Raw genomic sequence first — 27,248 nt, 5'->3', positions numbered from 1 at the left:
ATAATAATAATAATTTGTAATACTAGTAGTACTACTAGTAGTAGTAGCTATAGTAGTATCAGTGGAAGTATTGGAGAAATTTATCATAATTATGGTTTTCAAGTATAAATCTGAATTTGAATCTTGTCCAAATCTACTTGAATAAACATACCTTGTGAAACCTTTCCATCCTGAGGTAAAAAAAATGTCACCTGATTGCATCAAACTAACTTGAAATTGGTTTGAAAACCCCAACACTTCCGCTGTTTACAGAAGACAGGAAAAAGAGTCACTCTGTTGAGTAAAGAGGACTCAGCTCATTGGCACACAACTGCAGCGAGTGGAAGACTTAGTTTTTATATGTGAGCTTACCAGGAAGTCATCAGATTCAACGTGTGAAACATGAACAGACGAAAACTGAGTAAGTCATGTTTTATTCCATCATCTCAATTATGGATGGATTATTTGACACACCTGGAAAATACTTTATAAAATCTCAAAAATTATTGTTTTTCTGAATAATTAACATTTTTTCTTATTTTCATCCTTCATATTCATGAACACCATGACTTCTTTATGTTATCAGTTCATGCGTGGAAATTCCTGAATTCTGTATGAAGTTCTTAATAATGCTTTAAGTAAATTTAACCACCGGTAATTCTATTCCTTTCATTAGACCATAATTTGTATGCAGTGTTTTTTTTTCGTGTAACAGCATATTTTAAAGTTTTATTTCTTATTATTCTTTATTACTGTTGTAACACTTTGACTTTATGCTTCCAAACAAGTTGCAATGCTGTAAAACATGACAACAAACTATAATGCCCTAATGCTTGCTGACAACCTGTTCATATGATAACAGAACAAAGACCCTGCATCTAAAGTTGCACCTCATCAGCTTCATAGGTATTAGTAAATACAGTATCTGCTTATTTTGAATTTCATTGCAACATCTCAGATAATTTGAGACGGGTCACTGAAGACTGGTAGAGCTTCTTAATGCTGAAACACAATTGGATCATTCCACAGGAAAAGCCATTCGCTGGTAACTGGTGCCATGATCAGGTATAAAGGGGGAACACTGGGTACACCCAAAAGGTATACCTCTTTGTCAGACGTATTAAAGTTCAACAGTTCGATGCTGAAGTGTTTTTATTTTATTTTTTCTATAAAAATCAACTCTCAAGTTCAAAGGAATTGTATGACATTGACATTGACATTTCCCAAAATTCATCTTTTGGAATTGACAGTTTAAGACCATTCAAATCTGTAATGGAACATTTATTAGAAGTTTACCTCACAGTCGGTAAAGATAGATAAAGATAAATGTAATAAGGAGAACGATATCTCCCTCTGATGTGTCACAGAGCAGAATGATGAGTCAGGGAAAAGAGACTGACGTGAGTTTGTTGGTGAGAGCCAAGAAAAGTGTGTGTGTGTGTGTGTGTGTGTGTGTGTGTGTGTGTGTGTGTGTGTGTGTGTGTGTGTGTGTGTGTGTGTGTGTGTGTCAGCTCTTTGTTCACTGTTCCACTTGTAAACAGTTTTTTGCTTCATTGTCACTGAAGCATAGACGCATCTTTGTTCAGGCTGAATGGACAGGAGCCTGGCTGGGTAAAGATTTATGCAAAGCTTGGAGGAAGAAAAACTAGTGAGTCTGAAAGGACAACAGCTCACTGTGCTTCTCTTCTTGTTCTGCTATTTGACAGCACTACACTATTCAGAACTGTGTGTCACCCATGGCTTTCTTCATACTTTCAGTCCCATTCATTTGTTAAGATTTGGCTGAAAAATTAGAAACTGCTGAGTTTCCTTTACAGGAAGCGAGAACGCCAGAATAACAGTAAATTTTACTTGTTACAGCCACACTGATATCTTTATTCTTGAATTGCCTGAATTGAATTAAATGATTTACTGGAGATGATGAATGGTGCCATTTGTGATGTTCATTACAAACGTACTATAATAATGGGATACAGTTTGTCCTGAGGATGTCAAGTCAAGCTCATTTAGCCTGTTAGCAAACACTTTGTCAGCAAACATACAGCTGAAACTAGCAGCATTTTGTGGAGGGGCATTCAGGAATTGCAGCAGCATGCAAATGATCAACTGATTGCTAACAATGCTTTTGTCACCACACTGATGACTGGTTTTCTAAGGAAGATTTTCATGTCCAAATATCCTCTAACGTCTTTGCTTGAGCATCATCTGGAATCATGTGGCCTCTACAATCTAGCTAATAATTTCCACACTCCACTCAATACTGACTTGCCAAAATTATATCTAGTGTTTATAAATAGTAAAAGAATTTGATTGACCACTGACATCTCTGTGAAAGCAGATTTTAAAATTACAACCTCCCCATCCGCATTTTTAAATCATAGAGTCATCCAGTCTCTAGTTCTATACTGAGATTCAAATGAATATTTCCCACTGCACTGATTGACTGGCTCTTGTTCTGCAGGTTTGAAATGGTTTGGGAGCCTCACCAACCTCTCCAATCGCTGCCCCTCAGAGCAGACCAAGGCGGCCCCTCCTGACCACCATGGCATCCTCAGCAGAGCCAAGTCAGAAACGGCGGGGCAGTCAGTGGATGACCTGGAGCCCTGCCTCCACAGCCCGGGTTACGCCAGCTCCAATGAAATGTACACACATGTTGGCACTGTGCCCCGCCGTCCGAAGCAGAAGAGCTGCAAGGGGCTGAAAGAGAAGAAGAAGACACACATGGAGAAAAAGGAGGAGGGGGCGGTAAATGACAGGAAGAATCAGTGGGAGTTGAGGGAACATGTCCGACACTCCCCTCTGCTCAGCGCCCTCTCAAGCCACAGTTTGACCAGTCTGAACCAGCCTCTGCCGAGTTCATCACAATCCCGGCCGCTGCCTGCCACCCCAGTGCCCAGCTGGACTTCACCTTTGACCTCACCGCCTAAAAGTTGTTTCCATGATCCTTCAGCTGACTTTATCATGAGCCTAGGAAAGGAAACTGGGGAAATTGATATACCTCCAAGAGAGCGTCTAAACGTGGCGACTCAGCGCTCCAAATTGACATCATCGCAGGATGTGTACGTTCCGATGGACCCTATAGCTCACAACCACATGGACGACCAAACAAAGAGGCCGCCGGGCGTCACGAGTACACAGACAAACACGAAGACTGTGAACTGCTGGCAGAAAGAGGAGAGCATGACCAGGTGAGACAGATGATCTCTGAGATCAGAAGATGCACTAGTCGGGTTAGTTCATTCTAACCCTACAAAAAGACGTAGATAACCAGAGGTTAGGAGCCGAAATGATACAAGAGTGTTGTGTCACCTTTATAGCGTCATCTTATTTTACCAGGAATCTGTTGATTTGTCCTTTGACTTATAACAGCCAGGATGAGGTGCCCCAGAAATGCATCTAAATGTATTTTCTCCCCAAAACAAGCCTCCCCTCTAGATTAGTCATTTCCAGCATGATTTTCTGTATTGAATTAGGCATGACCAGCTCAAAAGCTGACTTGGTGTCTGTCAGACATGTCACTGCCATCCTAGTGGGACCTGGCACTGTCTTTATTATGTTTTCTGCAGACAGTTTAGCCTGATGCATATTTGGGAATGAAGACCGCTGTATTTCACCATTTTTGGACATACTGTATATGACTGGTTGGAGGAATAGGAATATCAATTCCCTCATCTGATTCAAAATCAGAATCATTACAATCAGAATTTAGCTTGATAGTTTTAATCTTCAGACACATCCTCCCATATTTCACTGTCATGATCAAAGATGTGTTCCACAGCCTCCTGGACTCTCACCTTTTTTCTTCTACGTACTACTCATGTTGTAAAGGTCAGCCTGACAGAGTGTAATGTTGGTAGGACTTCCATGCAGAAAGTCATTAATATGTTTGGCCCCTTCTGTTCAGTCCGCTGAATGTAGGTGGTTTCCCTAGCTGTGGTGTATTAACAACTTGTGAAACTTTATAAAAAATTTTTTGTTAATTTCAGAAAAAAAATCGGTGAATTTTTCAGCTTACTATTCAATCCCGTTCGTGATGAAAACAAGAGCAGGGATCTAAAATAAAATACTACCGTAGATGTTTTGTTCATCCTTTTCTTTGAACACTGCACAAAAACCCAACAACCCACAATGATCCTGAGCTGAACGTTACACAAACAATTACGTCTTTTTATTATTATTTTAGAGATTCCCTTAAAAAGTAGAGATTATTTGTGCAATATGTTTTTTTATTTCCTGTCCAGTGAATTCCAGTCTGACTCTACTTACACACGCATTCACACCATCTTTTTTCCCCCAGTTATATTATATTCTATGAGCCATTTTATACATGAAATTTATGTTTCAATTTATGTTCATTTATGTTTAAATACATTTAAACATAAAAGTGAACACAAGAAAGTCTCGACGCTGAGAATCGGACATGCGCAGTAGCTCCTCGCCCGCCTGAAGCGCTGGTCGGACCGGGGCTGGTCGGACCGGGGCTGGTCAGTGCGTGTCGGACCGAGCGGGACGACATGTGTGAAGTTGGGGACGGGAGGTGTCGGTCAGTCCGGTCCAGGCTGGGAGACAGGAGGTGAGAAGACCGCCGTTAATGACAGAAATTGTACATCTGAAGACCGTGGAGTGTTTGCGTGTCGGTCCGTCTCTGTCACGGCAGGAATGTGCGGTATGTCATCTGTCAGCCGCTCCGCGTCTCCACGCTCACGGACGGGGTGGACGTTTACAGGACAGCGGCGGTCTCCCAGCTGTAATCCGGGTTTCCTGTGGAATCAGAGAGGAAACCGACACGTGGTTTTGGTTAGTGAGATGTCGTGGAACGCCAAAAAGTTCCTGAGTTGTAAAAATATTTACAACTAGGCAACTTTGAAGTAGTTGTGGTGCCAGGCTGGTCTGGGGTCCCTGAGCGTGGGGTGGACGTGAAACCGAACTGCGCCTCATGTAAGAGGAGGGATTTGATCTGCTCCGGTCTCAGTCAGAGTAGTGAGCCGGGTCACGCTGTTCTGCGTGACCTGCGTGTCTGACCAGAGTTACACCTGGCTGCGTGGGGGTTTTTTTGTCCTGACATTAACAACAGATCATACAGTCAATACTCCTGTCTAGAAACAGGAGAGTGTTGTTAAACATGATGGGTGATTGTCTCTAAGGAGAAGCTGTCACCAGATTTATGTGTAAGTTTGTGATTTCTGGGCTGAATATTATTTAGTAGAGATTCTAGATCACGATTTCTCTGTCTTCAACATTTGTATTTAACATTTTTTGCTATTATGCACAGCACAGATCCTAGATTCTAGTTAAATTCATTTAAGTCAGTCATGTATAACATGTAAATACAAGTTGTATGAAAGGGGGGCGGAGGGTGTTGCCGATGTGCTGTGTAATGCCTTCAAAATTTGTAGTTGTCATTGCAAAATGTTCCCATAAAAATTAGTTTTCATGGCCTCTTTTCCCAGATTTCGATTTATTTCATTAATTTTTTGGGAGGCAACGTTCAACTCTCTTGACGACGAGCCACTGATCATGAAAAATATAAACACCCGATCTTAAACCAGATGTAGAGGTTCAACCTTTGAGGAGGGTTGATTTTGATTGTGTTGCAGCAGAGCATAGCAACAGAGAGGAGATGCATCAGTAAAAAGACAAGTTATATATGGATGAAAAATAAATCATAAACCGCTGATGATGATGAACACAAGACTTTGAATGTTAGCAGCAGGTTTCCAGGGTCGGGTTTGGGGTGAGGAAGAGCTGATTCAGCGATTGATCTCTTTGTGGTGATGTGGTCAGAAATGCATGTACTGTCTGCTCTCACACATCTCTTAGAAGGTCGCCGATAACGCCGACCACTGGACCTTATTTTTACACAGATGGTTGTGTAAAAATCTGAGAAGATTTTAGGATGCCGGTTGTGAACCAGAAATAAAACCTTGACTTTCATTTTTAAGGCAAGCAGGCCCCTACTCTGTGATGCATGTAGGTGGTGTCATCTTGTTTTGACTTAAGTAGGATCTTCCGGGGCCTCTGTGTGTGTTTGTGTGTGTTTGTGTGTGTGTGTGTGTGTGTGTGTGTGTGTGTGTGTGTGTGTGTGTGTGTGTGTGTGTGTGTGTGTGTGTTTTAAACAGTTCCTGGCTGACAGGGCAGGAAGTGTGGTAAAATTTGATGCTGGTTTGGGAGCAGAGGGAGGTTGAGCCGGCGGAGCTCTCAGAGCAGCTCTGAGTTCCTGTGGACAGCTCAGAGGAGAGACGTCCAGCATCGCTGTGATTCTACTGTCACTGAAAGTCTACGTTTAGCAATGTTTTTGTTGTTTTCTTGTCATTTTGTTGTGTTTAAGACACCTCTGAACTTCACTGGTACATAAGGCAATAATTACGCAGGGATAAGAAGTAAACACTGCTGTGTCCAGCTCTCTCCTCTGTTCTCCATCTGCCATGAGTACACACACACACACACGCACGCACGCACGCACGTACGCACACACACACACACACACACACACACACATACACACAGCAGAGCAGCAAACAGTTTGCTGCTCAATACAACTGCTTCTATAAAATTAATTTAAAGCATCTCAAGCGCCCCTGTGGTCTCAAACCCCACCCCTCCATGTTATAAAATGGGACACAAGACAAAAAAGCAATTTTTCAAATGATGGCCTCAATCACTTGAGTCAGTTTTTTTTTATCATGCTGGTGTATTTGAAGTATTTGTTCTTTTGATAAGTCTGGTTTTGATTGTTTGATGCTATAAAAAGGGTGTGTGAAGGGAACTCAATCCTGCACCAATCCACCCAATCCCTGACACACAAACTGTAGCTCCAGATGATGTCATGAACACAACATGGTAGAGCAGGCATCCAGCATGGTTTGGCTTGAGTATGTGCAAAATGTGCGACTGCATGTGCAGCAGGAATAACTTTACCTAGAAAGTTACGGGAGCCTGGAAGGGTGTGTGTGTGTGAAATTGTGCCCATTGATGCAGCACAGTCATTTGTGAAATATAAGTAGATGCCACTGAGGTCAGTCGCTTTAATATTGTTTATGTCAGAGAATAAACTATAAGCAACAATTCAGGGCTTGTTTTGTGAACACAGCTTTTGACCATTCTCCAGTTTCTCATGCATACTTGTGTGTTCACTGCGTTTGGGAACAAAAGGTCACCTCCCTTGTCATTTCTCATGGAAATATGCAGCGTGCTGAGGAAGAGCACGGTGAAAGAATCTGCTGCCTGCCAACATGCAGTTACACTGACGCGTCGCTGCTGTCGGAGAGACGGCGTCCGACTGCAGGTTTCTGAGAGTTGTTCCAGTTTTCTAGCATCAGGATGATGGTCTGTTGATAACCTGTGAGCAGAGCTGGGGGTTATGACTCCCAGAGCGTACACACAGCTGCTGTGATGAATAAGTGGACATCAGGAGGGAAAGAAGCTTCTTTTCCTTCAGTTCTCAAAAACAATTTTTTATTGGCAGACATGAGTTTATTACTCAGTATTATATAATATTCCTCATCCACCCTGAAGAGGTTTGTTGTGCTGCAAGCTGTTGGGACCTGGTGGATAAACACCCAAAGAGTTGTGCAACAGAACAGACAGGCAGATAAGTAGGCAGGAAGACATAACTATTACCACATATAGAGCCGGTTGTTGAGCTCCTCTGTTAGCAGCTAAAATGTTTTTTGTGTGGCATCATCTATCAAAACGTAGGTTATAAACTTAGAAATTCTTCATGATCCATTGAGAATGAAACAACAATCTGAAAAAGATTTCCCTCATATGCTTCTTACTACGTTACCAGTTCACAACCTGTTTGTCATTTTTTAACATTCTTTTTTCTTCATTGTTTTGTTTTGTAACCTTTCAGAATAGTCTTGGGACTTTGTGAAAACCATGACTGTAACATCTTGCGTACATCACTAACAGTCTTGCATACATACAAGATATGTGCATTTGGTTTTTCATAAGTTAGATTACAGAGATCTGAATTCTAGGTGCATTTTTTTGTAGTGAAAGAAACACAAGTGCAGCATATGAATAGGGATCCTCCAGAGGGAAGGCTCAGTCTTGGCAAAGCTTTGCAGACTTTGTTCCTGTTTTCTCTGCTTTTGATTGCTGTTGGAAAAAGGTGATGAAGGATATTCCAACACTCCAGCTAGAATTGAGGAATATACAAATATACATGACTATACAAAATTTGATTACAGTTGTTTTTTTAATCAAGATGTCAGATCTCACAAAAAACCACAACCGTGAAATTTTGATGAAGCAGTTTATTGTTGAATTTGTATTGAACTATTACTTTACATTTACAAGTAGTTGTAGCTTGTAATGTGTTTTATTTAAAGGGAAAGCATATCACCTCTCAACTATTCTCTCAAGAAACATTTTATTCATAGTTAGTCAGTCAATAGTTCTAGAGATGAGACGTACAAAAAAGCCAGTACCATGGACCTGGAACATAGAGAGTAATGAAATCATGAAGGACTCTTTAATGACCCAGATGCCATGTCTGAACAACAAAAACAACTGTGTAAAGCCCAGTGAAGAGCAGAAAGAATCAAGTTTCATGAAACAAGTATTACTTAGATTTTAAAATACATTTAGCGACCCCTGAAGGGAAAAGCCGAAGGGAAAAGAAGGCAATGTGTATCGCAGTTCCTGTATCAAATTCACAATACAGACAAAAATCTGTGAGATGAGACAGAGATGAGTCCTGTGACCTCCGACTCTCTAGCACCACCTGCAGGTCAAATTTCTCAATGTTGACCTACCTCAGTGTGACGTCATAGAAGTTTCTGCACTAAAGAAACAGAATTGTAAAAACTACATATTTTAATATTGATTGATTGATTTTAACAAATAAATGCCCATAATCATGCAATGAGAGAAAAGTAGCTACATCGAGCATAGAAAGTTATATTTGATGTGAACGCGTTGTGTGTTTTGTTTTTCAGTCTGCAAGACTTAGAAGTCAGCGGTGGAGAATATGTGAAGGTAAACTCTTTACATGACTATTTCCCTTTAACACTGTTACTCATGAATGTGTGAATGTCTCGCTCCCTTCCTTTCTCCTCCCAGCAGAGGGTAAACATTTGTTAAGGTTAAGCTGAGTTGCCGCTGTGTTCGTTCTCTGTGTAGAACACACTAATTCAATCAGGATGGGTAACAGAAAGGACTGGAGGGAATGTTACCTCTGCATGGAAGTCCTTTGAAGGTTGCTGCTGGTAACCATGGCGGCTTCCTCAAGGCCGGTGGCTCCGTTTAGGAAAGTCGTATGAGAGAGAGAGGGACAGGATTTTCACCTCATTTACTTAAACTGGATGCTTGACAAACACACTTGTTTGAATGGGTAAATGGTGATGAATGATAATGGTAATGAAATTAAAACTATTCACTAGGGGTTTCAAGGTCTGCTCACACGCGCGTGTATACGCACACACACACACACACACACACACACACACACACACACACACACACACACACACACACACACACACACACACATTAAATACATACAAACTCTTGCATTTTGTTTTTGAAGTGGTCTTGGCCTTGTGCCCAACCCCTAATTCACAGACCATTCAGTTAAAGTGAGGGGTGGGAGGTGTCCTGGAGAAGGAAAACAACGTGTCACCAGTATACACACACCATAGTGTGTGTGTGTGTATGTGTGTGTGAGACAGAGAGAGAAAGAGAGAATTGTAGCCCATTTTTTGTTCAAACTCTTGATCTACAGTATGTTCGTTTTGTGTGGTGTGTGTGAAGGCACCACTGAGTGATGACCCCTGACACACAATAACGTTGTCAAGACAACAAGGCCAAGACTCCAACGTGGGTCTGTGTCTCGGGCCTCTGGTGTTGTCAGTGTGGATGCCAGTGTGGGAATGCCAGAGCCCCCCCCCCCCCTTTCCCTGTCCTCTCTTAACACACACACTCACATAAAAACGGAGCTGACAATGCTGCAGTTTGACTCGATTTACCCACAACTTTTTTTCCTCTCAGAGGACGGATAATCTAAGCAGCTATTTTTTTTTAAAAAGAACTGCAGGAAAGTAATAGAAATGCAGTTGGGATTTGAACCCAAACACACTCAAACGTCATGTTGGGATATTAATGTGTTCATTTTTTGTGTTTGTGATGCCTTTTAAGTTCTCCAAAGATAAGTTCTGGCTGGAGCCACCTTCGGAGAAACTGAGGAAGGAGCTGGAGGAGGAGCTGAAGCTCAGCAGTTCCAATCTGAAAAGCCACGCCTGGTACCATGGACTCATACCTTGGGAGGTCAGCCCCAAACACAAATATGGATATACGCACCATTTACTAATCATTTACAATCAATATCTGGACAATCCCTGCTTCTAACAGCAGCCCTCAGCCTAATCCTTACTAGACGTCATGTTTGCTTCTATAAAGTACTAAAAATTCACGTACCTGAATGATTTAAACTTTCAGTTATGTATATTTTTCAGGAACAGTAATCATGTTCCCAGGTCAGGGTGAACCGTTGTATGTTATTAGAAACCTAAAAATCCTGATAAGCAGTAAGTATATCTAATTTCCTACTCTATTGTTATCGAGCAAATAAATATTTAGTGCAATGGTGTTCTAGATCTTTGACAAGTCGTAGTTTATGTTGGATTATTCACTCTTTTTCATTAAAAAAAATATTATTCCTCATTGTAAAGACTTGCATGTAAAATATGATATTTAGAAAACATTAATTTTCCATGGAGTGACGTTGATAAATGAAATGAAAAAACCTGTTATGTTCAGTCTCAAGTTGATTGAAATAAGGATTTGTAAAATAAACTAGATTCTTGTGTTCATTTGAACTATCTTAGGAATCTAAGCCATGCAACGGTCCAACAACAAAAAGGAGCTCAGTTTAAACACGTTTGAGCTGAAAAAGGAAAACTAGATCACAGTGCAAATAAAAAAATGGGATAAATGGCAAAATCGGTAAATAATCAGTCAGGATTGCAACAAATTGATGAATAGAAGAGAATCAATATACCAGGAATGGAACGAATGATCAGGTTACATAGCAGCTGAAGGCAGACGTAGCAGGGAGAAAACATAAGGCTTCTGCCATATAATAAAATAACTGTTCCATAATTCTGTCCGAGGAAGCATCACGTATCAAAACCAATATTAAAGGTGCTTTTTTTTATTCTAGTATTTTTATGTCAGTTATTCGGATGCAAGCTCAGGGGAATCATGAACACACTGGATTGTTATTTGGTCTGTTTGTGATATGAAATTTATTTATAATAAAATTACAAATAGCAAAATTAATCAATCAAAAATGTCTCCTCAGCTGTCTGAGAGTCTGGTGATGAAACATGGCGACTTCCTCATCAGAGACTCTCTGTCCAGTCAAGGCAACTTTGTCCTCACAAGCCACTGGGAGAGGAAAACTCTTCACTTCCTCATCAGGAAGACGGTGGTCCAGTCCAACGAGACATACACCCGGGTCCACTACAGCCTGGAGGGTGAGGTCTTCAGCTCTGTCCCTGCTCTTGTTCACTTCTATGTGGGGAGCAAGGCGGCTCTAACCCAGTGGAGCAGAGCTCAGATCCATCGGCCGGTAAACAGGACGCTGCCTCTCAGCTTCCTGGAGACGGCCTTCGGCATCACTGCCAGCCCACCGTCCATCCACAGAGAGCTAAGGAATGGAATGATGAGCAGAGTGGAGAGGGTCCGTCCGAAAAGGTGAGGCTTCACTGAGAATATGCAAGAACACACAGGACTTGCTTCATTATTTTCAATTATCTATTGATATTGCTGCCACGCCAGATATAGAAATATGGATCAAGATCTTAGCCTGCTGAGAAGACAATAAACAAGAAAAATTAGTAGCCTCCAAAGAATTTGAACATATACTGTACATATCATTTACGGAATGATCAACCAAGTAAATACACTTCTAATATGAATATGAAACTATGACATTATGACTGTAAGTTTGCAGCGTCTTCTTTAGTACAGCACTTGCATCGAATGTAGTTTCCAATACTGCTATTATGTAGTTATTATTGAAAGATTACTGAAAAAATGAATAATATGTAGTAATGATTTTATGAAAACTGAAAAACTTGTTGGTGACACAAGGTTACCAGCACTTTACAGTCTTCTTGTCCTGTACTTGGCTGCAAGGCCACATGTTGGTAATAAGGACATCCCCCCCGGATCTCTACCTCTAAAAGGTGTGAGGGTCTCCCTGCTTCACTGACGTTGAGACGAGTGGAATCTATACATCCACTACCATTAGTAGTCAGACTTCCCCGCAACACCAATGTGTGGGTGAGTCTGGCAGGAGTCACTGCTTATGTTTTATAAAGCATAAAAATGCATCAAAACATGTAAAAAATACATGTTACAATTAGATTATTACACAATAAATGAGAGTTGTGCATAATGTAAAAAACCAAAAATAAAGTCAAGAATAAAAATGATGGTCATTTACCTTTTAACCACTATCCTCATTGTTTTTTTCCCTTTTTGGTTCATGCGCTCTTGCCTCACCATGCCGAACAACCGAGTGAATTCCAGTCTTCCTTTTGAACATCTGGAACCACCAACACGATGCCTTAAACTCCCGGTGTTTTATGGCTTCCTTTTGTTTTAATAATGTGGCAATTGTAGATGCATTACGGCCATATTCTTTGGTGAGATCAACCAAACGCATCCCTTTTTCATGCTTTTCTATTATTTCTTGCTTTGTTTGTGTGGACAAAAAAACTTCTTTTCCTTTCCTCTTTTCTCCATTACTTTCTTGGGGTCCATAGTCCATCCATCCATCCATTCTCTTCCACTTATCCGGGGTCGGGTCACGGGGGCAGCAGCTTAAGCAGGGAAGCCCAGACTTCCCTCTCCCTAGCCACTTCGTCCAGCTCCTCCGGGAGAATTCCAAGGCGTTCCCAGGCCAGCCGGGAGACATAGTCTCTCCAGCGTGTCCTGGGTCGTCCCCGGGGTCTCCTCCCGGTAGGGTCCATAGTGAATACTCTAAAAGTTAATATACTGTATTTACGAAAAGCTATCAGAACACCTGGGTCGAGGGCCGAATGACGAGGACGCTGCATAGACACCTATCTATCTACACATCTACACATCCTCTTAGCCAATGGGATGCCAGGAAGATGCTAGGTAATAGCCAATGGCAGAGCAGCTGTAAGAATGTTCAGGGAACTTTGGGAGCTGCGAGTAGCAGTCCACACTGTATTTTTACCTTTCGTACTCTGAAATTCCCTTCGTAACAAGAGGCAATATTTTCCTGTGAAGGTGTTTCGTAACTTGAAAATTTCGTATGAAGAGAAGTTTGTAAGTAGAGGTACCACTGTACTTATTTCTATTTGCTTTTAACACTGGCAAAATTGGTGTGTTGCTGCAATGGGTCGGCTCAACCAGCAGCACTCCAGCTTTCAACAGACCTTGAATAGTTCCTTCAATTCCCGCTTCAACTTCAGGCTTTAGCGGTTATTGAGGTGTCCAAGGTGGTCTACACCCTGGTTTTAGCTTGAAATCAACAGGTTGTGCTGACTTGACTAACCCTACATCAGGGTCATGTTTTGACCACAAGTCAGCTGGCACAGTAGCCATCATTTCCTTTCTCAGGTCTGAATGCTGAACACAGCATCCGGTTGACATGGAAGCCTGATTACCTGTGGCTGAGCCCAACCCGATGCAGAAATAAATATTTTCACAAAGGATTGTTTTTTGCTAATCCAAATATTTTTGTTTTCTGTTTCTATGTAGCTCACACTTTTTGCTTCAAAAATCGTTCATTCATTCATTTTCTGCCGGGGAGCTGGAGCCTATCCCAGCTGGCATAGGGTGTGAGGTGGGGGATACTCTGGGCACGACGACAGTGCGCCGCGGAGCACTTCAAAAATCATTCGTCCAAAATGTTTAGGTTAATGGCCTGGATTTAACAGTAATGTTACATGTGGGTTTGGCAAAGTTTTAATTTATTTTTAATGCTTATAATATAGGGAGAAGAGATCAAGAAAGTGGAAGATTTTAAGTACTTAGGGTCAACAGTCCAGAGCAATGGAGAGTGTGGAAAAGAGGTGAAGAAGCGTGTCCAGGCAGGATATAACAGGTGGAGGAAAGTGTCAGGTGTGATGTGTGATAGAACAGTTTCAGCTAAAATGAAAGGAAAGGTGTACAAAACTGTGGTGAGACCAGCGATGTTGTTTGGTCTAGAGACAGTGTCACTGAGGAAAAGACAGGAGACAGAGCTGGAGGTAGCAGAGATGAAGATGCTGAGGTTCTCTTTGGGAGTGACCAGGAAGGATAGGATCAGGAATGAGTACATCAGAGGGACAGCACATGTTAGAGGTTTTGGAGATTAAGTCAGAGAGGCCAGACTGAGATGGTTTGGACATGTCCAGAGGAGAGATAGTGGATATATTGGTAGAGGGATGCTGAGTTTTGAACTGCCAGGCAGGAGGTCTAGAGGAAGACCAAAGAGGAGGTTAATGGATGTAGTGAGGGAAGACATGAAGGTAGCTGGTGTGAGAGAAGAGGATTCAAAGGACAGGGCTAGATGGAGGAAATTGATTCGCTGTGGCGACCCCTGAAGGTGAAAGCCGAAAGGAAAAGAAGAAGAAGATAATATTAATAGAGAAAAGCAGAAAATCCACCAGAAGCTGGTCAGAGTTTTTTGTAGTGTTTTACAAACTAAATCACACTTAATTGATCAATTCATGTTTGTGACAGCTCAATAGGTTTCAGCAGTACTAAAGAAAAGTATATCATCATCTTTAATCTATTTGTAAACTGAGACAAAAAAAAATCCTGAATGTACTTCACTGCCCTGATATAAAGTAGATCGTGTTGTGACAGTTGTGAGTCCTGGGTTTAAGGATGGAGTCATTCTCTATCAAACAATCCAGTTAATTGTGTGGTTACACAAAAAGAAAGACTTTAAATCACAGAGCCAGAAGTTGCCATTGTTACCTTATTTTTTTCTATTTTTTTTGAATGAATGCAAGCTTCCATTAATTACTCACGTTTAATTTAAAGTGAACATATTTATACCATCAGCCACAGGAAATTCAGGTTTTGCCTTTTTAATTTATGTTCTCAGCCATCGGAAGGAAGAGGCAATAATAAGAATGAGGATGGAAATGAGTGGGAGAAGTCACCCCTTAAGGCAAATTAGAATGTCAAACTATAAAAATCAGTTATTTTATTATTAAATCATCTATAAAAGATTATAGAAGCATCAGAGGTGGACGATCTAGATGATGGTTGCATTTAAAGACAAAGTTAGTATCTGAATGATCATTATTTTCTAAACAACAACTAGAATCCACTGCACCACACCAGAAAAATAAACCTACTGTGAGTTTGCTGATTTTTATTTTTGACTCGTCTATTTTCCCGTTGCAGCAGAAAAAAACAGTGAAATGTGTTTATGAAGGAGAAAAATATGCCATGAACAAGATTGTGAGCCATGTTTAATCACCTTCATCCAAGTTTGAAGTCAGACATTTCCTAAAAATAAAAACACAATCAGATAATACTTGCTATTCGCATCGTACTTTAAATGAAACATCTCTGGAGGGGTTCACAAAACAAGTTGGAATTCAATAAAAAAAACATCTTGACTCTGACTATAGGCTGTATGTCAATATGTCAGATCAATTAAATACGTACCAGTGTAAAATGTTTAGCAATGATGCAGTCCTCTTTTTTCTGATGATGGCTGAGGTTATTAGGTGGATAAATTTAATTTAATGGCATCATTATGAAAAGAAACAAACTGCTGTTTTTATTGTTTATTAGTCTGAGGGGGTAAACATGGCTTTAAGATACAGATATACGTACAGAAGCAATGTCTCCAATCTCTGCCTTTGTTTCATGCAGTCCTTCCTCGCTCCGCCACACGGAGGCAGATGTCAATAAGGAGCCGGATCAGCAGCCTCTGATGAATGCACAGCAAGCCTCCCTTTCTGCTCCGTACAGTCACAGTGAGTTTAACAAGCCTCTTTCCTTTTGTGTTTATGTTTTGATCCAGACGATTTTAGAATGGTACCACATGTAATGCATTAGCAGAAATCCCATATGGGTTAAAAACAAATACTTACACTTACTTACACAATACTTACACAAATACTTAGACTTACAGTCTAACTTTAACAAATTATAAATTTTTTACAGACTGTCATTGTAAGAATGAGCAGTGCAAGGTAGATGGTGTCCTACGTAGGACAGCTATTAATGAATATTCATTAAAAAAATCTAGATGCAGAACTCAAATATCTTTTCTGAACTTCCATTACTCCTTTTTGGGCTTGTTTTTAGAAAATACTTTACGCCACAAAAACTTTACAACAGAAATTAAAATAATAAAAGCTAGTGAAATAACTGCCAGCAGAAATGCAACTACGTCAATGGAGTAGTACTGTATCCTTGACATTTTGTAAGACTCTGTCCTCAGATGCTTTGCTCCTTTGTGCCTCATGACAAACTCAATCCAGAAAATGGCACGGTCCAGTGGTTTCATGGGCTGATCTTTGTGCAGGGTAGAAAGTGTAGTCATCTTCTCCTTGTAGGTCGGTTCATAGAGGACCTCCTTCACAGCCTCCAGGAAGTTGTCCTTGTTCACAGTTGCAATGTCCAGGACTTTTGCCACACCTTTTACTTTCATTCTGAAGAAGTTATCCTCCTGGTCAAACATGAGGGGCAGGCCAACAAGAGGGACGCCATGGTGAATGGCCTCCTGGAGTCCATTGGTGCCTCCATGAGCCACAAACAATTTAGTCTTGGGGTGACCCAAAAGGTCATTTTGAGGCAACCAGTCCAAGAGTAGGGTGTTGTTGCCAAGGGTGGAGGGTTTTTTGCCTTTGTACCTCCAGATAACCTTCTGAGGAAGTTCGGCAAAAGCAGCAGCAATGTCCTCAGTAACTTCCTCTGGGAGACTTGACACTAGGGTTCCCAATGTCATAACAATGATGCCATGTTCACCAGAGCTCTGAACAAAGTCTTCTAGTTCTTTAGACAGGGGCTTGGACGGTTTGCACTGAAATCCTGACATGTAGACGACGTTTGGCATTGTTGGTCGTGGGAACTCAAAAACAAAATCATTCCTCATAAGCCAAATGTCTGCCGCCTGAAACAGCTCCATATAATTTACTTCATTTCCAAAGTAACGATGGACAAAAGGTATGTAGTTTGGGTCTGTTACATACCAAATTTGCAAACGAGTGAAGAAATAGAACATAATATTCTTTACCCGTTGTAAAAATGTCATTTTATCAGTCAGCTCTCCCCCTGGTATTGGGATATAAGAGAGAGGTGATGGTGCAATTGCAAAATGACCCTCCCCCTGAATAGTCCACCGCACATTTAGGACAAGTGGAAGACCCAGACGGTGAGCCAGAAGCACTCCTGCACCAACCGCAGGGTCTGTCAGAAACAAATCATATTTGGCATCGCTAAGGCTCTGCATAAATTTGGCATCTTCAAATATCTCTTCCATCATTTTAACAATTTGCTTATTCATCTCATAGAACACTTGAAGAATTTCATACTCCAGAGCGAAACGTCTCCAAATGGAAGCATCTCCTCGCCGTGTGTTTATCATTTTACTTGCAAATAATCCAAAACTTTCCTCGTCAAAACCAGAAGAGGAATTTATAGCAATAGAGTTGTAGTGTGGTGAGTCCGGCTTGATGTACCAGCTGTCTGCTGGTCGCAACACTGTGATGTTGTGGCCCCTGGAGGAAAGCTCCTCGATGAGGACCATCATATTGATCCAGTGGCTTCCATCCAAAGGATACACCAAGATTTTCCCTCCTTTTACCACAGATGAATAAAGGAGCAGCACTGCAACTGTCATCCAAGTGGGCCAGTGCATCTCTGAAATAGATTCTAACAAGAGATGTGAAGATATTAGATGTTTCAATGTTTTACAGGTGTTGACTACAACGGCATGCTAGTTAAGCACATGCATGATTTAAAGTTTCAGTGAGGTGTTGTGTCAAGAAACCTCATGCTTGTCTTTGCACACAAAGTTGTCGTTTTGCACTCAAACCAAGGCTTCTCTTTACATAACTGAATAATACATCCGAATAGCAGTTTCCTGATTACACAACCACAGTGGGAGTTTTCTGTGTCTGAATGTGACCTCAGTGTGCTGGTCGGTAATGACAAGCAGGTGTTGACCTTTGACGGTATTTTAAAGCAACTAAGTACTTTAACATCCTGTATGTGACCATAACAATCATAAAGAGGTTCAGCTCTAGCTTCAAGAAGTTATTAATTAACTGCATATAATTTGACCGCTACTACGACCACTGTTACGTATACTACTACTATTAAGTGTAGTAACAATAATTTTAGAGCACTTTGTGAGGTCTTGTAGTAGTTATGACAAAAGTAGTCCTATAAAAAAAAACTATAATAATAATAACACCTAAAAATTAAATGCAGTATCACAAGCATTGATAAATACAAATGCTATTAAATTTATTTGTCCAAGGAATGAAAGGGTTCTGATATTTTAGGAACGGGACTAATTGGTTGGTTTTAAGCAAATTTTTCCAAAATAATTACTAAATATTCTTGCTTTAACGACGCTGACTTTTTAAAAAAAATCTGTACATCATTATACTTTCGATAATGTCAAAATACGTATGGCTGTGAACATCCATAGGTATAAATTTGCCTTTCTCAGTTCATTCACATAAGCCTGCTGCTGAGTCTGTCAAAGCAAAATATCTGTAAGTCACTATCTGGTTCATTGAAAGTTTGAGAATTTCACATTTGTGAAAGCACATGCTTGTATGGTCAGTTTACATCAGCATCACAGCAATGGTTGTTCAACCTAAAAAGAACACAACAACATTGAAATATCGGCAATAAGATCCTTAGCTTTGTACCAAGACTCGACTTAAGCTTCTAAATCTCTTTCACCAGTATGAGTTGTAGTCTAGATACTCACGGGCAGCGTTCTGGGGAGCGGGTTTCACCTGACAACACAAGGTTGTTGTTCGTACGTCAAGCCTCCCTCACAGCAAACTGCTGAGTGACTGACTTTCATCCAATTCTAGCGGTCAATGTAAGTCGGAGGACATTGGCAGTGAAGTAATAGGGTGAAGGTTCAGAGTGGGTGTAACATTCCACAGCACCAACAACAGTTTGGTTATGTAAGGTAGAGCTGGATAAAAGAGACACTCACATGGCAAACTTTACATTTACAGGTAGTATGAGATAAGACTTATCTTCAGGTGTACAATGATCTGGAGTAGAGGTAAACTGGGAAAACCACTTTCTGCCCCATCTAAGTACATTGCAATATGAATGGTTGATTTGAAGCTTACAGTTCTTTATGGGACCCTCCTGTTAAAAAAAATTATATTGAAGAAATGGATGCTTTTCTTATTTATTAAAAATAGTGGAATTCCAAATTAAGAGCCTCCAAGGAGCTTTTATTTTGGGGAAAACTGGATGATATTTATGGTGTATCAGGGTTAATCAAGCAAAAAAAAATTAAAGTTCACCTGAGTAAAAGAACGACAAGATTAAAAGTACTAACTGGGTGGGTGGGAGCTAGGGCTGTTCTGAGTCCTTGGGCCCCCATGCATACCTCTCTACAAGCCTGGGTGACCTTGCTCAGGCGTATGGCATTAATGAGGGATTTTTTTTATTTTTTATGTGTATGTAAATGTGTCCCAATCATGATTAAAAAAATTGAAGAGAATGCTCAACACTGATTTTAACGCAGTGATGTAATTGTACAAAGTGAGATGAAAGTTGAAAAGTGATCACAATGCAAAACCAAACAATGTGCTCATACAGCTGCATATGGACCACATGACCTTGTTCACTACCCTTCAAACAATCAATAAGATCCCCAGGAGATAAATTAATTACTTATTAAAACAAATACTTTTCACACACACACAGGTAGGGTATTTTAAATACACATTGGAGTAAATGAGATACAGTATTACAAATTATGGAAAGTCCTTTATATTTAACAAAAGTAGGTTGTACTATGTTTGTTCCTCTTAATTGTGATCAGTTTACTGACAAGAGAAGAACAGGTCTGATTCACATGTAGCTGCAGGCCTGAACTCCCCCTCTGAGGCTAGTGGATGGAAAACTTCCAAAATGTTAGAGTCCAAATCAGCAGATTAAAGTCTTTCTAGTTTAACTCCATCATTACTATTGGTATATTAATTTGTATCCAAGTACAGTTGTTAGTTAAACCATCCCAAACACCTTGATCTGCGCTACTCAATGGCTCAACTACCCACAAAATATTTAAATATAAGGATAAAGGATAAATATACAGACTTTCTATTTTTCTTATCATTTACCGTAAATCCCTTAAAAAATATAACAAAAAAACTGTTTGTTCCAAGTATTGTGAATGAAGGTCTGATATATTTTAACCCTGTGGGTCATAGAGTGCATTGTTGTCCAAATTTAAATGTGTGCTACTCTGAATACTCATGAGACACCAACTGTCTAGTCGCTGTGCACTATTTCTTCATGTTGAAGGAGCTTGATATGATTATTTCAAAAATGAAGCTGCTCCTGAAAGGATTTTGAAAAAGTAATTCTTTTTCTTCAGTTCCACACTCCAGAAGCCCCAGCATGAGCCGAGCAGCCAGCGTGCCACCATCGCCATCGCTCACCTCGTGCTCAGATACCACCCAAACCCTGCCCTCCCCAAGCAGCACCCTCCACCGACAGTGCAGTGACAGAGCCCAGACTCGTATGAACAAAGAGAGCCCATCATCTGATGCAGGTGGGAGCTGCTACACAGAGCTGTACCCCTGTCCTCAGAGCTACGTGGAAAGGCTGCAGGCAGAGGAGGATTCAGCAGGCACAGATCCACTGAGGGTGGAGGACACCAACGTATACTTCTCCCCTGTGTTGGAAACAGTCTCTTGTTTCAAACCAAGCAAGTACCAGTCACCACTGATGCCCCAGGAGAACAAGCCTTTAGAGGTGGGCATCCTGCGGAAGGTGAAGGAGCTTCTGGCTGAGGTTGACCCCAAAACGGCAGCAACACATATCACCAAGGCTGACTGCATGGTAGGGTACTGTTTTAAGATGTCAAAAGCCGCATGTATTCCAATCTGACTATTCACATTCACATCATGAGCATGAATTGGATTGTATCTAGGACCGCGTATAAAAGTCACTCAAATCTGTCTCTGAAATATCTGATTTTAGGGTTCACTTTCATACCACATTAAGGCAAAAACAATTAAATTAACTAAAATGAGAACCAAGCTCAAATGTCTTTGGACAAGAGACTGAAGCCCAAATTCTCTTGAGAAACCCAACCACCTTTCTGATTCAAATGATGTCATATAGGTACAATCACTTAGTTATAGTCTATTTATAAATCTACACATGATGTCCCCAGACAGACTTTATCACCATCCAAATAACAGGAAAAGTGAAAGGAGCCCAGTAATTATCTTGATCTTCCATGTTTCCTAGGTTGCCAGAATTGTGGAGGTGACTCCAGAAATGCAAAGGATGATGGGAGTTAGTTCTGGTATGGAGTTGCTCACGTTGCCCCATGGCCAACAGTTCAGACTGGACCTGCTGGAGAGGTGAGGAGGGACTTATACATTTTTGACCACACCATCTTGTAACCAGGGTTTCCGCAGGATGATTCAGTAGCCTGCAGAGTGATGCCTTGTATCACAACTATCTTAGGGTCAGAAGGATTGACTCATACTTAGTGTAACCAAGATGAACAGCTTAGCTTGTCAGCACAGAAAATACACCCTTAGGTTTAGGTGACATGACAGACTCAAAATGCACTGAACATTTTATTAGCGGTGCGGATGTAAAGTTATTTACTTTGTGTTGTGAGTTGATCTTCTTATCTGCACAATTAACTAAACTCAACTCATCTTCTGAATGGATGCTGCTTTAGAATGAGTGCATGCAAATTTACTGAATTTAGTTTCATCAAATATTGTGAGTGGCATAACCAGCATACACTTCTATTGAACTGTCCGTCCATCCATCCATCCATCCATCCATCCGTCCATTTTTTTGTAGACGAGACAGTCTCAATTGTCTTGTCTTCAACCACCTAGCACCTTGTGGGTCACAGGTCTGCCATTTACGGCCAAGAGGTGGGGTACACCCTGGATGAGATCCCAGCTCATTGCGGGGCCACACGAAAGACAAGACATACTGACAAATTCACTGCATGTTTGTTCAGTTCATCAATCAATCAAGTTTATTTATATAGCGCTTAATCATGGCAACAGACATTTTAAAGCGCATTAACAGACAGAAAAACCCAACTGAACCTTCCAGAGCAAGTATAAGCAATGGTGGTGGGAAAACTGCCTCGATGAGGAAGAAACTCCGGGCAGGACCCACACTCTTTTGGGTGGCCATCCGTCTTGACCGGCTGAGTGGAAAAGGAATAAAAGGAAAATAAGGACAGGGTAAGAGAGAGAGAGACAGAGAGAGAGTGGCAGATAGACCAGATAGTCAGTGTCAATATGGTTATAGTTAGACGATTGGGGTTGTTGCCTTCAATACATGTTTCCCATTATGTAGTTGGTAAATCAAGGCACAATTACAGCTGCGTGGTTGACTGTATTATGGCAAGGAAGAAGAAAGGAAGCAGGACCCCAGCCGATGGATAGAGGATGGGTGGTACTGGTGGGATTGGAGGAGAAGGTTCACAGCAGATGGATGGATGGGGGTGAGGGGTGAGATGGAAGACCTGGGGAGAACCCACGCAGGCACGGGGAGAACATTAAAAACTTTCCACAGAAAGGAATCGAGCCTGAAACGTTCATGCTCTGAGGCTGCAGCGCTACCCACTGCACCACCGTGCTGCCCCTAATGAACAACAGAATCACAGTTTAAGATATATCATATTAATGGTGAGGATGGACTATGTAATGACCTTTAATGCATAAATATAATCGTAGTTACTAATGGATGTGAGACTGAAAACTGAGTAGGATGACGTATTAAAGAAAAGCTTTCCTCCTAATCGGTATTTACTTTCGTGGTGATGTGATTGTGACATAAGGCAACCATTAAGGGCCGTAACGCTTCCTACAGGTTCCACACTATGGCCACCATGCTGGCTCTGGAGGTTCTGGGCTGCACAGGGACAACGGAAGAGAGGGCTGGTCTGCTGAATAAGATCATTCAAATTGCTGCTGAGCTCAAGACCACAATGGGCAACATGTTTGGCTTTGCTGCTGTAATGAGAGCCTTGGAGCTCCCGCAGGTAAGCAACCATCACCTAGAATGGATGTCTGACTGGATAAATACTTTTAAGGTTTATAGTTTGGAGAATAATTCTTGGCTTTATCAAAACTGTAGATAAAGGATAATAGGAGAGAGCTGGGAATGACAGAGTGATATTAAACTAATTATTATTAGTCAGAATTAATCTGCTGTAAAACCTCCACTAACTTCTGTCTCTCTAAACATAAAACAATTTGCACTGTTATAATTTAATAAACATACAACATGATCCATCTTTAATGGGTGAAATGAAACTATGCAAAGACGCCCCGTGTCCTTGGTTCAGAAAAAAAACCGGACATATTGGATAGACCTTATCTTTATAATGTAGGAGAATGGTCCCTGATTGTCTCCTTTCTCAGTTCCAGTTCAACATGAAGTATAAAATTGTAACTTGCAGACGGATACCTTCAAATCTGGGAATTAGACTAGAACACACTTTCAAAAGCATACAAGGCCAATCTTTTTAAAATAATTGAAAGTGAAAATGTGAGTTTCAAGTCCAGTCTCCCAGCAGAATTACGTTTGCACTTTTGTCACTTCTTACATTCAGTTTTATTCTTAGATAAATGACAAATTAACAATTAGAACTATAAGAATATGAGAGAATATCAACACATAGGTGCTTTTGGGACCCCAACCACCCTATAATCACAGACTGAATATGAAACCACAAGTACAAAAAACCCATCCCACATGGGAACAGTACACCCAGACTAAAAGATGGACATGTTATTGAGGGAATGACCCGACATCTGGAAACCGTTACAGCCTTTTTTTAATGGGGATGTTTTTCCGCTTTTCAGGTATCCCGTCTAGAACAGACTTGGACGGCTTTACGGCAGAGACACACGGAGGGTGCCATTCTCTACGAGAAAACTCTGAGGCCATTTCTCAAGGCTCTCAACGACGGTAGAGGTAGAGTTTTGGCCGCACTGTACACCATATTATAAACATTGAATACAGATGGTCCGTATGGTCCAATGAAACCACGGGCTCTGTCCTACAGAAAGCTGTCCACTGTCCAACACCACCTTCCCCCACGTCGTACCCCTCCTGTCCCTGCTGGAAAGGAGCGTGGCTGTGGGTGAGGGGACAGAGCCGTGGGAGACGGTGGAAGCCGGGGTAGATGTGGTCATGTTCCACCTGGGGGCAGCAAGAACCATTGCTCAGCTGGGGGGCATCTACTGTTCCAACGCTGAAAGCAAACTCCAAAGTAAGAGAGCAGATAGAAATCTGTTGTTGCCTGTGACTGATTTTTTTTTACAATCTTTAACTTTATTTTAGAATCACAATATATTATTAGATATAAAAACACAATTCATTTTTTTACTATTGTAGATTTATGATTAAATGCTGGTTACAGTTCAGTTTGTAAATTCTTGTTTGTTTACAGTATGGTGTGTTAACTGTATTTTTACTTGTATCTGCATTATGTATCTTGTATTTAGTCATAATTGTAAAATACTATTACAACACTACTGCTAAAATGGTGATTGGTGTTACCACCTCTCTCGTCTGACTGACCACTTAGTCACACTACATAAATTAGCATTGACCCATTAGCACACAGGTGCTAACATGCAAGCCGTACCTGCTCACCGGGAGAGCTGATCATTAAACATTCTGATCTCAGTAAATCTCCGGAGCCATGTCCACCACTAAAAACAACAACCACTAATATTAATAATAACATTTATCATTCATTCATCTTATTGAAGATGAGCTGATTATATAATATAATTACAGTGCGCCCTCGCACATTTGCGCATCAACGATTGCGACTCTACCTCATCGCAGATTTTTAGTCTGCGATGAGTGATACCGTACGCGCACTCTATTGGTTGACGGAATCCGGAAGTGCGCTCTGTTCCGTCAGTCTCGGACTTTCGTGAGACACAAAAGTGTTTTCAACAGTCGATAAGAGTGTGGGAAAAGGTAATACACATAAAAGGTGGTTTAATATCAGTATTGGGAGGGTTCATAAACGTTTAAATTATCGTGGATTCCTCAATAGCATATGGTTCCTGGAACGCATTGACCGCAAAGAACGAGGGTGCACTATATTTCAAAACTCATTTTAATGATAATTTTTAATCAAATGTGTATCCTGTAATTGTGTCCAAGAGTGAGTTTCTTTTCCTTATGTTTTGCTTTTGGAGTTGTTGTATTTGAAGAAGGAAAAGGTCAGAAAATAAATCAGCAGAGGCTGACATGTTGAAAATAAATCTAAATCTTCACTGTGCATCCATTGATAAGGTGCTGTAATATTGATCCTGCAGGTTTCCAGGAGCAATCGGAGGTCCTGGAGCTTTTCCTGACTGACTTCCAGATGCGGCTGTTGTGGGGGAGCAGGGGAGCTGAGGAGAGCCAGGCTCTGCGATACGCCAAGTTTGACCAGGTGCTGACCGCCTTGTCCAACAAGCTGGAGCTGCTTGTCAGACTGCGTTGACCCAAGACCTGTACTCGATAGTTTGCTTTAGTGTTCTCAAATCTGTAAACACATGCTGCTGGACAGTGAGCAATTTTCCCAGACATTGAAGTTCCTTAAACAAAGGAAGACCAGTGTTGAAACGGGAAACCTCCGGCTCCACACACATTCTGAACCTCTCCAGATTGCAGACGTGTAAACCTGGCCACACGTGAGAGACTGAGACAGGGAAGATGATAAACTACTCTCGTGGTTCTCTGGAGGATACTGGAGTTCAAATTCTTTTTGAAGAGCACATTAACAGGATGTTAATAATTCGGGAATGTTTTCATGTGAAAATGGTTTGCTACTCATGCTAATATTTTTGTTACCGTTAATGCTGTGGTCGACTGACGAACTCAAGGCTGGTTGATAACAGAAGCACTGGAGGGGACTCCATCATGTAGCAGAAAATACAGAGTAAACAAAAGCCCAAGAACCTGAAGAATTAATTTCCCATGGATTTACATCTGCCTCATTTAACAGTTTTATATTTCTAGGTGAAAATTTGTACCACTGTGTCATTGCTTGGGTACAAATCAACATTATTCAGACCACAAAGTTTATGTAACTTGTTGAATTACCTTATTAGATAACTTCATCTGTTCATTAATGTACTAAAATGCGAAGATGTCTATAAATTTGTGATACTGGGGTAGTTTCGGTCGCTGAAATGAGGCTGTGCCTCAGTTGGTTCTGTTCATGAGTGGAAATATATTTGTCTGTGCAAAGGCTGGACCTTCCCTGGATCTACAGCCCAGTGAACTGTAGAACTGTATGTACAACTCAACAGAATAACGTTCTATCCAGATCTGTATTTTTTGTACCGTGTTTATCATGTGTTACTAGAATTTTTCTAATTAGACGTCAACATTTAATGAGATTACAGGAGATATAATCAGTTCTAGTGTGAGTTTACTTTTTACTTTACGTTTTTGTTATATTTCAACCTGTTAAGTAAAGGAAGAGTGAACTGAAAGTGAGGTAACCTAAACCAGAAGTGTTACTCACAGGTACAGAACATTTCTATTGCCTTACAAAATGGTGGAATGGGGCAATGTAGTATTTATCTGAAATATAAAATGTAAATAAAGATATTACCTCACCATCAAGCCAAATTATTGAATAAAAAATAATTGTGAAATATCAAACAATGTGCATTTGAATACGTCCAGTCAGATATTCTACATCTCTGTCATTGACTTCTTACATCTTTATAACTGCTCCAGTCAAGACCACACCTTGTAGTTATTAGTTACCAAGTGCAGCAAATATTTGTTCATCTGCTATCCCAGTCATAACAGCACAACACTTCATCCACAAACTGATTTATGCACATGTGTCAAACTAGCACAAACTCAAACACAAGCTTTTCAGCTTTCTTCTTTAGTCTCAGAGTAGTATGCGCGCACACACACACACAGACACACTTTTACCTGAACTACATTAACAGAAATTATTCATGAAGGAGGTAATTTTATGCATATACATCCATTTGATTTTATTTAAAAACTCCTTTTTACATTGATACATTAAAATTTAT

General features: G+C 40.8%; 1 protein-coding gene and 1 pseudogene across 2 annotated transcripts; one reads left to right on the top strand and one right to left on the bottom strand.

Annotated features, from left to right (window-relative positions):
- The first annotated feature begins 266 nt into the window (after window positions 1-266).
- Window positions 267-26,853, top strand: sh2d3cb (SH2 domain containing 3Cb). Of its 2 annotated transcripts, XM_068310029.1 has the most exons (12): window positions 267-400; window positions 2,441-3,167; window positions 8,925-8,964; window positions 10,123-10,251; window positions 11,288-11,682; window positions 15,844-15,947; window positions 20,561-21,027; window positions 21,442-21,557; window positions 23,044-23,215; window positions 24,042-24,153; window positions 24,245-24,451; window positions 25,518-26,853. In XM_068310029.1, the coding sequence occupies exons 1-12, from the start codon at window positions 382-384 to the stop codon at window positions 25,685-25,687; spliced, it is 2,658 nt and encodes an 885-aa protein (XP_068166130.1). In that variant the 5' UTR covers window positions 267-381; the 3' UTR covers window positions 25,688-26,853. The 2 variants fall into 2 exon arrangements, with proteins under 2 accessions (XP_068166130.1, XP_068166131.1); XM_068310030.1 differs by lacking the exons at window positions 267-400; window positions 2,441-3,167 and adding an exon at window positions 4,377-4,552.
- LOC137592120 (UDP-glucuronosyltransferase 2A2 pseudogene) lies at window positions 15,967-20,540 on the bottom strand (annotated as a pseudogene).
- Window positions 26,854-27,248: the final 395 nt, after the last annotated feature.

The sequence above is a fragment of the Antennarius striatus genome, chromosome 3 (assembly GCF_040054535.1).
Source record: "Antennarius striatus isolate MH-2024 chromosome 3, ASM4005453v1, whole genome shotgun sequence".
NCBI lineage: Eukaryota > Metazoa > Chordata > Actinopteri > Lophiiformes > Antennariidae > Antennarius > Antennarius striatus.
Note: the sequence above shows the minus strand (reverse complement) of the source record. Positions and strands in the feature narration are given on the sequence as shown.